The sequence below is a fragment of the Musa acuminata genome, chromosome BXJ2-10, assembly GCF_036884655.1.
Source record: "Musa acuminata AAA Group cultivar baxijiao chromosome BXJ2-10, Cavendish_Baxijiao_AAA, whole genome shotgun sequence".
Taxonomy (NCBI): Eukaryota; Viridiplantae; Streptophyta; class Magnoliopsida; order Zingiberales; family Musaceae; genus Musa; species Musa acuminata.
The window spans coordinates 32,008,943-32,021,063 of NC_088347.1; the positions used below are offsets into that span (position 1 = coordinate 32,008,943).

Below are 12,121 nucleotides of genomic sequence, written 5' to 3' on the forward strand. Positions count from 1 at the left end.
CATTTATCATTTTTAAGTTTTCTGATGTGATTTTTGTATATGACTCACTTTTGAGCTCTCCCAGATAGTTTTCATCTCACTATTATGCTTTTGAAGGTAATCTTCAGACATCGATTATTTTTGTACTTTTCGAGATCGTCCTCACATATCGAGAGATTGATCCCCTCCCTATAAACCCTCGTTAACCATGGGGTGAGTTTCATTCTTTAATTTGAACCACTACAGCTCCATCAAGAGCTTTCTTTTCTTAACTTCAATTCTCCCCTATAAGATGAGTAAGTCATCGGTCCTCTTATTGAAGGTAGGTCGGTTCCTAGGCATCTCGCCCTCTATGCATCTGAGCTCTTTAACACTTCATTCTTTCAGCATCTTATTTATCCACCTTTGTAAGTAGATGTGTCTTTCCTCTCTCGCACAAGCTCTTTCCGATTTTATGATTACTAAATGGCTAAAGAGATCGATGCTTCATCCTTGGATAGCCTAGGGGTCGAGGAAGTTATGACTTCCCCCTCGTTAAAAAAATTGATTCTCTTTACTCAAATTTTTTTTTAAAACATAGAGTCCATGAAAAACACATATAATAAAGACTAGTGGACAACTCTTGAATTTATTGCCAAGCAATATGTTACTCTAAAAATAAATATAGAATAAAAATACATCAATAACCATAAAAATAAATTTTAATACTCGTGAAACATATACTAATATTAATAATTTAATATAAAATGATAATATTTTAATTTATTATAGAACTTGTGTATCAGAAAAATAATGCTAATTCTTATGTAGTAAATAAAATCATGTATTAGTCATATATAATATATCTCGATGACATATATAATAATCAAATAACAAAGATATCTATCGCATCTAATGACACACTCTCCTAATAACAAAGATATCTATCGCATCTACCGAATATATTTCTCCCAATAGCAAATAGAGAAAACTCATATTATACTCCTAATAGTCGATAAAGTGGTATCGCTTACCTACCTAAGTTATGACATATTCCTCCTAATAATAAATGGATGGATCATATAATTTTTCGAAGGGAATTATCTTACTTACCTTCGGATACATAATCAATAATAAAAAATAATAATATAATAAGATATTATGAAGAATCATATTTGATGTAAAACTTGTTAAACTAGGTGGCTAATGGGTCCTAGCTCCTAATATTGATCACTTAATATAGTCACGTTTTAAATTTATTTTTATTTACTTTCACACGCATGCAAAAATGAAATTTGATCTAAAAATCATATCATTCATTAAAAAATAAATCAATTAATACTTTTTAATTAATATAATTTTTAACTAATCCATATGATTTAAAAATTATTTTAATCATTTTCTTAATCATATTACATAAATAAAAAAATTAATAATTTAAATAAAGTAACACATTATTTATGATAATTTAATTTATGTTAAGAGAGAAAGATCATCCATGATTACATATAAGTTTTAAGTGATCTTCCTTTCTATCTTATTTTTAAAATTATTTACATTATCATCTTTAAAATTTTACCATGTTGTCCGAGTATTTTTTTTCTATTATATTTTTCTTTTATTTTTTTTATTTTTTTATAATAAATATCTATGATCATCAATTTATATTGATTTGTCAAACTTTTGCTAGGTATAACCTTTACATTTCTTACAAATAACTTTATTTACCTTTCTAGTAAAAAAAAATTATTTAACTATAGTTGTGACCATTCTTATAAGTAATAAAAAAATCTAACTATATTCTTAAAATAAATATTTATAATTATAAGATCATACGAAGTTAATTCATACTATTCCTCTCCTTATAACCAAAGTCCCGATGCACCCCTTATATTTATCATATGATTTCCCTATATATCATTAAAATATTTTCTAATTAAAATTTTTTTATTATAGACATTTCTTAAATGATATCATCTAAGCTTTATTAAAATTATTTTTTAGTTTGATCATCTAATTTAACTTGAAGGGCATGAGTATTAATGATATATAAAGCATACTATCATTTAATAAATTTTAAAACTATAATTCTACCTCCAAATCTTTTTATATTTATAATATTTTTTTTAATTCTTATCAACAATAATTTCTATATTATTTCTATGTTTAACTTTTCAAATATACCAAAATTTTAAATCTAGTACTATCAATTTCTTTAATTTTGTCCTACCTATTAAGTTTCTTGTAAGCAAATAAATGCTAACCTATTGCATGAATTTTAATCCATAGTCTGTATCAGTTCTAATCCATTGTATGAAATTATTTAAATATTATGAATTGTTTTATGTCATTTCTTAGTGACAATATAGTTTTATACTGAAATTGATTAATATTTATATTCATGAAATATGACATAGTTTTATATTGATTGTCAAAAACGTAACGTAACGTGATACTATCTTTTTTATCTGAACTGGTAATCGATATTGATAGTATTCATTTATATATATATATATATATATATAATATCAAATCAAGAATAATACATTGTTTAATAAAGTAAAAAATATTTTATTTGATTTTCGAAGCATCTTAATTCATTTTTTAATAAAATAAAGCAAAACCATAAAAAACAAAAATTACGTGATGGTTGAGTTCGTTATTGTTTTGATAATAATAATACTCTAGCGTTACATAATTTGATTACTGTGGGTTTACAGTAGAATTCAAGGTAGAATCGTACCCGTCGAATCTATGATCTCGATCGTAATGGACGAATTAGATGTTCCGGAAGGCGTTCCTATACGAGTCTTCGATGTGCCGTACTCTCACTGTTTCTCCGGCTATTTAAAATGCGGATGGAATAATATTTCCATCGACCAAACCGAAGCCGGAGGTTTCCGATCAGCAGGTAACGGCGAAACTTCCTCTCTTTTACTTGCCGATCATCTTTCCGATGATTGAATTTTTCGAATGGTTGGTTGTTTGATCGAATTTCTCGATGTTGGAATCTTCTTTATTTCATGCCCTTTTCTTTAACGAGACCCTGCCCCTTGGAAACCTAATCATCGGCGACCGCGTCTTCCTCTCCATCGGCGAACGGCGGCGGCATCTTCCTCTCCATCGACGAACGGCGGCAGCGTCTCCCTCCGGTCTGCTTTTATGCCGTTTCCCGCGCCAAGCTTCTCCGGATCGCCACAGCCTCCTCCTCCTCCTCCCCCGGCGCCCCCCACTGCCCCGGTAGCTCTCCTCCCCCTGGCCTTGCCGACAGAAAACCCCCTCCCCATACCCCGACAGCCCCCCTCTATGCCTCCCGCCTCCTCCTCCTACTCCTATGTTGATTATTTTGTTTATATAACCTATTAATTTATAATTAACGATTTATTTATTTTTAAATTTTAATATCTGGGAGCGTATCCAGCGTTTTGGCGGCGCCTTTTAACCCCTAGCCATATGACTACACTGATTGTCACCTTTCTATGATTTGGAGATGTCAGTTTTATGTTCTTCAGGATGAATGCTTAACAAAAAAGGTCAGGAATTCTTGTGTTTGAACAATTGAGCGATAGTTATATTTTGAAATGTGAGTCATTTGTGGTGTCAGTTGTCTTGATTGCGGTCTAGTTAGCATGGAATTGTTGTAAATGTTGTAACAATTTATAAATAATTTCATGGCTCTTTTGTTGCATTTCAGATCATTTTTTTTATTGCATGATTTTTTCATGAAATTTATTTATTAGAAGTCTTTATTGGTTTACCAAATCTCCTAACAATATTTTTATGCAGTTGCAAGCCTGTTTTGGTCTCTGTGCACTTTGAGTTTTCAGGTGCCTCCTCTTCAAAGATCATGCAGGTTAGTGGTTATTCTCTTATTGCCGTGTTGCTGTGCCATCTTGTTATCTTACTAATCATTTTAAATCATGACTGATATTAAGATCATAAGCTTTTGATTTTAAGAAGGTTGTTGGTTGTAGTTTCTGGATATTATGCCAAATTATTGGGACCTAATGACAGAAAGGGACATATTCCAATTTGTAAGCAGCAAAAAGAAGTTTACTTTTGCAGAACATAAATTGTAAAAGCATATGTTAAATTTGAGAAGTGATAGATAAAAGCAGCACAGAAGAATAGTATAGGAAAGGAAGAAAAATGAAATTCTATGTGGCTCCACATGAATAATTATCTATGTTTTTTTCCCTTAGGAACAAGTTAGTCACTCGCTTCTTATTGTAGCCTAGTTTAACTAGAACTATTAGTCAGGCCTATGGCACTGGCTAGTTTAGACTTTCTGATACAAGTGTTGTTGAGACATTGCAAAACACTTTGTTATTTGCATGTTTCTTTTTGTTCAAACAAAATCCACAAAAGAACTGAATTGAACAAATCTCAGCTTAAACTTATTTGTATAAAACTTAAGCTCCATTTGGCCCAATCCAGCCAAATGACCATACAGAATTCATCCGTTGCTTCATCTATGCCAATTGTATCTTTGCGATGGTTGCCCTGCTGTGCTACCCCAATCTCTTACCATTTTGGATATTGGAAATATAGTGTTTATCATATCCAAGTAATTGAGATTTTTAGTTTAATGTCCTCTGCGAAGAATTACTTTCTTCCATTAGAAAATATTTTTATTCACAATCAGAAAGGGCTCTCTTTTGATGTACTTTAAATTGCTCTGAAGCATATTTAAACTGACATCAATGTGCCTGGAAATAACATGAAGAAACAAAGCCATAAATTGCTTTGAACAAAACCATCAGAGACTACATCTTTTTTCCTGCAGTTGGATCCATTTGATGTCCTACTGATGTCTCTTTAAGCATTAGTTTCTCCCTTTAGTTTTTATCAGGCTTGTCAATCTTTAGGTATTCTGAAATTGGTTCTTCCCCCTTTTAACAGTCTTTGGTCTGTTGCTGTTTTATTTGATTCTGGCTCTTCCAGTTAATCAATCTCTTTGGCTTCTCATTCAACTAATTGAATGTTCATCTACTTCATCCTTCTGTTTGTCTTTTCTGGGTTTGTATAGTTTATAGTTTACAAATGGCATGAACATCATGACAACTTGCTTTAATTGCCATCATTAACTCAACTGTTGGCATTATTGAGGCCCTAAACCTAAAGACTTTAGCTAATTTTTTCTGTGATATGGAAGTCGTGTTCATTATGGAACTCTTGAAATAAGAAGTGTGCTCCCCAGTTATGATAACTACCAAGTTTGCCGATGGTAATGTCTAATATTGAGATATAGGTGATAAAGAATCCAGTGACCCAAATCTAAAGCTTCAGTCCATTTTTGTATTTAAGTCTTGTCTGACATCCTTCTGGACAGCTAGCAAATATGGCTGATTTGTAACTTTGCCAGTGTCCTATGGCATAAAGTCTTAAGAGATCTATAATCATCGAGCTTCATCTTTCATCTAGATTTGTTAGTTATTGTTCTTCATGTCATCATCTGGATCTACGATGCTTTTTCTTTATAGTTTATGTGGCTGATTTTTTTGTTGGCCACAGGCATCAAGGGCTAGGCTTTTCAAGGAGTACAAAGAGGTACAGAGGGAGAAAGCAGTGGACCCAGATATTCAATTGGTCTGTGATGATTCTAACATATACAAGTGGACTGCTCTTATTAAGGTAAGCATGTAACAGCATAAATTCTATGTTTTGTTTTTGTTCAGGACCTTTGCACAGTAATTGTCTCTTTTACTACATTTAGGGCCCTTCAGAAACACCATACGAAGGTGGTGTTTTTCAGCTTGCATTTTCCATTCCAGAGCAGTACCCTTTACTACCTCCACAAGTGCGGTTCCTGACAAAAATTTTTCATCCCAATGTGCATTTCAAGGTGAGCATTTCATTATAAAATTATTGATTAAATTGGTAGTGTTGCCTTTGTACACCTTCTTGAACTTTTGAACTTGATCATAATTTAGTTGACCAGTTGATCAAATATAAGTGTGACAGTCAAGTCTTCAACCCATACATATTTCAATTTAGGAATTTCTACACCATATTTAGATATAAGCAGTGTGAATTTACATCAAATCCGAGCCTCTTCAAAAACCATTTGGTACTGTACCTGGCAAATCTATCTCCATATTTAGATAGGTATTTTCTGCTAATTATGAACTTTGCATAGTGTGCAAGCATATATATAGTATAGTTTTGACGTTGACTATCTTATATATAGCTAGATTTGGGGTTTTTGGTGTTCTCTAGCATACTCCATCATTTAAGAAACGTCAATCTGAAGCTGTGCCTTTTATTTTCTACTGTGGCATGTCAATTAATCAGACAATTATACTATGAGAGAGAATATGAAGCATATATAGTTTTATAGCATAATTGATATGATCTTTGTGTGCCTTGGACTTGTGTTCAAACAGGAAACTTGAGATCGACTTATGGAATAATTAACCAGTTTATGAAGTTTTTCTCTGCTGTAGTGTAACTGTACCTGATGCATGTGTCTAACATGTTTTTACAAAGACTGCAGTAGCAAATATTGTTGCCATCTTGGAGTTAGCAAGCTCCTACTGTAATTAGGTTAGTTTATCTCATGTCCACTAAAATATTGCATGTTTTATTTAATTTAGACTTGAAAATAAAACAGGAAGGTGCATGATTAAACCAATTTGTTATAAAAATGAGGTAGTGATCACCCCTTAGTTGCTAGACTCTTCCATCTTAGGTGCCTGGAAGTTTCAAATTATCTGAATTTAATCTAATGATTTTGTTATCTTGTGACAACTCTTTTAGCCTAATGTACTAAACCCTGCATGTTTACTTGATCTGGATGGCGATTGTTCATTATTAGTAAAATAATTAGCATGTGCCAGGGATGACTAGTCATGACAAGACTTGGCATCCTGACAAACGATTGCCTGAATAGCTTACCCTTCATCTACTACTACATTTGGAAATTCCTGATGTGTTGTACCCTTGAAGTCAATAGCACAGTTTCAGTGGCTTGCACCACAAGCGAGCTCCTGGGTTGGTTATAGTTGCTCTTATCTTTTTGTCTGGACAAATTACAATGAAGTTCTATGAGACTTACGGCATATTGATATTTGACATTTGCTCCACATTTTCAGCAAAACACTTACGGACACAACATGCCTTTCCGGATAACAGCAGAATATTTAAGTGCAAAACTTTTCAAATTACAAATTACAGTAATGGAAACTTGCTATTCTTTGTCGGTCATGGCTAATAATTGATATAAGTGTCACTTGGGTTGTATAACTCGAATTTCATATGATTGATATATTGAGAATCTACTTTTGTGCTTAGATGTTTCATATCTTCTTGTTGCATTTTTATTTCAATTGACATTTGACATGTATATTTAAATAATTTTAGATAAAACATATAGCAGCGACAGAGAGATTTCAATTTATTTTGATTGCTTTTTTGGTTAAAGAGAAAAGTTGTTCTTGTTTAATTCCAAGTCCATTTAATTTTTATAACTTCTGTTCTTGTTTTGTTTATTAGACAGGAGAGATTTGCCTTGATATATTGAAGAATGCTTGGAGCCCTGCGTGGACTCTGCAATCTGTTTGCAGGGCCATAATTGCTTTAATGGCCCATCCAGAACCTGATAGCCCTCTCAATTGTGATTCAGGTTGGCCGATCTTGTTTCAATGGTGTTTCAAACAACGTCATAAATAATGCATTTAAGTTTAGGCATGACTAGCATTTGTTCTGTTGATTTTTTTTCTGTTATCAAGTAAATCTATCAGATAAAATAGGTAGGTAGAGTTTTATTGCCGATGCCTAAAATTATAAAAGTCTTCACTAAGTTCCCTTGCTGACACTTTTCTTTGAGGTATGTTTGAATTTAGAGACTTGCTAGAGTTAACTATAAATTTTGACTTCAAGAGGTTGACATCAAAAAGAGAAATTAAATTACTTTGAGAATTAACACTTGCATGTTGCAAACAGTCTCCTTTGTTTCTTGTGCATGCTTATGTTTGTACTTCATCCATTCCAGAGGAAACCTGCAGGTTAGAGGAAGTCCAATGTTATATTCAGTGTTAGCAGGAATTTTTAATACAAGTTTCTCTAAAGATGAAAGGAAACCTTTACTTCCGGTTGTCATTATTATTTGTCTCCTAAGCTCCTGGATCAATACCCGGCCTGTAAAACAACTTCGGGGTTCCCTAGCCTATGGATAATATATACACTAACTACATGTGGGGTTGTACATAAATATGGGATGCATGTTTATATGCGTTATGGAACTAACTTGTCCTTCTATTATGTAGAATCCTGAAGTTCACACTGATTGTACAAGCTATAATATGCACAGTATGTTCCCATATGTGCATGACTATGTTGACATGTCAATTTTCTCTAAGGTAGTTTGAAATTGTACTGAGATCCATGCAGTAGCTTGCTCAGGATGGGGAAGGTGTTGTTCGTTTTGTTGTTTGGGTTATGTCTCAGGTGCCCAGAATGTTGCTTGATCATTAGGTTTGGTACACTGTTGCTTTATGCTATTTGAAATTTATGGTTCTAACTGGTTAGGAGCAGCTAGATGGATTCCCTATCCATATTTAGCTCCACAACCTTGTGGTGTCAAGTGAGTTCATCTGTCACCTTTCGGTACCAGGCTGCATTTGATTATTATCAACTTTTCTCATGCATGCAGGCAATCTTCTGCGGTCAGGTGATGTCAGGGGTTATCGCTCGATGGCAAGAATGTATACTAGGCTTGCTGCCATGCCAAAAAAGGGTTAAGAAGCATTAAGAAAGGTGTGTCATGTTGGACTGCTGCTGTTTGCCTATGATGTGCTCTGTGATTGTAACAAGGACTGCAACCTGTACTTTATTTTCATCATTCTCGCCTTGAGGTTGAGCCATAGTTTAAACACATGGACTGCAACCCGATGGTGGTTATATATTCTAAATACGATGATAATATAGTCGATGGGTTTGGTAACGTTGGTAGGGTACTCTGCATCCATCACAAGTGACGTTTGTCTCATCCTCTGAACCACACTCTGTGGCCATTTGTTCTAATGTGCAGAGCACCTCTAAGAACAACTCTCTAAGTATTCACATGAATTATTATTCACGTGAGAAAATGCTTTCATTTCCATGTACTTTTGCTTATCTACGTACCTGCCGTTGAAATATACAGAAGGGCATCGTACGGCCACGAGCGGTCAAGATTCGACGCAACTCGACTTTGTTGTGTAGTGTCGCCACGGATGGCCACGGGAGCGATGGAGTCGGGAGTAGTGCCTTCATCACCGTTTACGTGCTATTGGGACGTGTTTCACTAACCGGTTCCGTCCACGTGGCTTGTAGCTACTTAGAAGGTATAGCCTTAGTAAGCATTCAATTGAATGGAAATTTCAACGACCCGGTGGACCTATAAGTATCGTTTGCTGTCCGCGATGCAAGCGGTCTCTCTCTCTCTCTCTCGCGCGACTCTTTGTCGCTCTCTTCCCGGTTGACGTACATTTCGATCAGCAGAAATCCCTGAAGTGAAGACGAAGCACCACATATTCTTGGTCCTCCGATGCGATCGGATGGCGGCCGTTCGGGTGACGGCGGAGGTTTGGAGTGATGGGGTGGCTGTCATCACCATCTGCAACCCGCCTGTTAATACTTTAGCCCCCGCAATCAGATCCTCATATTTTCCTTTGTTCTTATCGTTTCTTGAATTTTAGTTCGTTTTCCCCGAGAATCGGCATCTTCTTGAGGATTCTATGGACTTGAGATGAGTTTCGATTGTTTTTCGTGAATCCTTGAAGTGAAGTCGACGCACCACAGATTCTTGGTCCTCCGACGCGATCTGATGGCGGCCGTTCGGGTGACGGTGGAGGTTTGGAGCGATGGATTGGCTGTCATCACCATCTGCAACTCTCCTGTTAATGCTTTCGCCCCCGCGAGCAGATCCCCATCTTTTCCCTTCTTCTTATCGTTTCTTGAATTTTAGTTGTTGATTTTTTTTAGTTCTTTTTCCTCGAGAATCGGCGTCTTCGTCAGGGTTTTATGGTTTCAATCTTGATCTCGAGTTGAGGCGGGTTTTGATTGTTTTTGGCGCATCCTTGAGGTGAAGTCGAAGCACCACAGATTCGTGATCACCCGACGCGATCTGATGGCGGCCGTTCGGGTGAGCATCGAGGTTTGGAGTCATGGGTGACTGTCATCACTATCTGCAATCCTCCTGTTAGTGCGTCGGCCCCGCGATTGGATAACCAATCTTTTCCCTTCTTCTTCTCATTTCTTGAATCTGAGTTGTTTTTCCTCAAGACTCGGCATCTTCTCGAGGGTTTTTTGTGTTCAATCTTGATCTTCAATTGAGTGGGGTTTTGGTTATTGTTGGTGATTTCTTGCAAGGAAACCCTTGGAAGTACAGTCGAATAACCACAGATTCTTGACTCTCTGACACCATCTAATATCTGACACCATCTGCAATCCTCCGGCTGATGCTTCGGCCCCCACGATTAGATCACCATCTTTTTCCCTTCATCTCGTTTCTTTAATTTTATTTGTTGAGTTTAGTTTCTTTTCTTCAAGGTCGGCACCTTCTTGACGGTGTTTTTGTTGTTTTTGGTGATAGGAAGAATTCAACTATTTGTATTCTTTGGATCAGTTTGGATCTTTGGTTTGGTGCGTGCAGTTATCGCCGGCTTGAAGGAGGAGTTCACAGAAGCACTGAACAGGAGTGAGTGACGTCAAAGCAAATTGTGATCGTTTCTTTTTCTTAATGCCGAGCGTTATATAAATGATTGGTCTTATCTATTCGCTGGTTTGTCGAATATGTTGGGTTCTTTATGATCATTAATTTTTACTTACTAGTTTGGCTTATTTGCTTAAAGAATAAGATAAGTCACTTAGCCTCATAGCAAAATGGTTATATCCTCCTCTTCCTTGCCGTATAGGATTTGTCCAGATATTGAGATATATCCCAGATAATTGTTGGCAAAGAACCCAGGTTTAAGTTGGCATGCTTCCGTTGCAGTTTTGATCATATATTGTGCCTGATCTCAGAATTCAGTAGTGGTTTTTCTGATGTGCATGCTCACTAAGGTGGATTTGTAGGTTAATTGTGGTTTTAATTGCATTGTTGGCATCCTTCACTTATGGAATCTTGATTTTTGTTCCAAATAACATGTAAATTTCTGTTGGTTCCTGCTGTGGGTACTAGAAGTACTGGTTCCGAATCTGATTTATGAACACCACACACATGTAAATTTCCATTTTTCACCCAGAAAACTTGGTAAACAAAAATCATAAGGGGTGGTTTCATAAAGGAAAGGAAAGAATACACTGATATTTCTTTTCACACGATTGGTTTGTCTGATTGTCCGGAGATTTCACATATAGTTGGACTCTCTTGATGAGGTATGTCATTTGACAACCTGTGGTGCCTGCCATATTGGTGCATTTACATGGTCCTGCACTGTGCTCTGACGTAATTTTATTTCTCTTTTATATAGGTCCAATTCTCTCTTTAATTTCTTCTGTTATATGCGAGGAGGGGCAAGTTTCCTGGTGGTTTTGATATCAACGTTTTTTTTTCCAAAATTTGTAAAATAGGTACTGATTCACCAAGATTGTGGAATTGTTAATTTGCTTTTCGGACAATCTATTAAATAAGATAACAATATTTTGATTGGTGCAACTGCTGCAGGAGACCTGTCACTTTTACCAGATGTATTGAAACTTGTGGTCAATACTATTGAAGGTATGCGACCAGTTACCACGACTTGTTCGTTACGAGTTTTATATACATTGCTTGTGGTAAATGGACTAAAAATGCTTAGCCAGCATTCCATAGTATACATATCTTATTGGTGGTCGTCTGGAGCTAGCAATGGTTTCATCTTGACTTGAATTTACATGTCTTTTTTTTTGTCAAATGGTTTGTGTTTTATGGCCAGGGTTGGTACTCCACGAGTTCAACTTGGATTGCCAGAATCGACTTTTGGAGTCATTCCTTGAATTGGAGGTGATGATTTGACTCCAAGCTTGTGGGATTGCCAAAAGGTTTGGAAACGATGCTGGTGATCCATACCATGAATTCAAATAATCTGTTGTTGATTTTGTTATGGTACAGCAATAAGGGAGATGTGAAATATTTGTTTCTTTCTATGAGATGAGAAGTTTGGTCAGCACTAAGGGTCATATTAGTGTTTCTTTCGAT

At 35.6% G+C, this 12,121-nt stretch overlaps 1 protein-coding gene across 2 annotated transcripts; it reads left to right on the forward strand.

Moving 5' to 3' along the window:
- The first annotated feature begins 2,781 nt into the window (after nt 1-2,781).
- Nucleotides 2,782-8,902, forward strand: LOC135625206 (protein PEROXIN-4). 2 transcript variants are annotated; one of them, XM_065129643.1, is made up of 6 exons: nt 2,782-2,869; nt 3,745-3,811; nt 5,473-5,592; nt 5,675-5,803; nt 7,453-7,582; nt 8,612-8,902. In XM_065129643.1, the coding sequence occupies exons 2-6, from the start codon at nt 3,806-3,808 to the stop codon at nt 8,698-8,700; spliced, it is 474 nt and encodes a 157-aa protein (XP_064985715.1). In that variant the 5' UTR covers nt 2,782-2,869; nt 3,745-3,805; the 3' UTR covers nt 8,701-8,902. The 2 variants fall into 2 exon arrangements, with proteins under 2 accessions (XP_064985715.1, XP_064985714.1); XM_065129642.1 differs by lacking the exon at nt 2,782-2,869 and adding an exon at nt 2,933-3,198.
- Nucleotides 8,903-12,121: the final 3,219 nt, after the last annotated feature.

What these genes read in the sequence shown, in the direction of transcription:
- LOC135625206 (XM_065129642.1), top strand. Translation starts at nt 2,960, where the DNA reads ATGTTGGAATCTTCTTTATTTCATGCCCTTTTCTTTAACGAGACCCTG. An exon ending in CGGCGCCCCCCACTGCCCCG is followed by an intron (nt 3,199 to 3,744) that starts GTAGCTCTCCTC and finishes ATTTTTATGCAG; the next exon opens with TTGCAAGCCTGTTTTGGTCT. An exon ending in CCTCTTCAAAGATCATGCAG is followed by an intron (nt 3,812 to 5,472) that starts GTTAGTGGTTAT and finishes TGTTGGCCACAG; the next exon opens with GCATCAAGGGCTAGGCTTTT.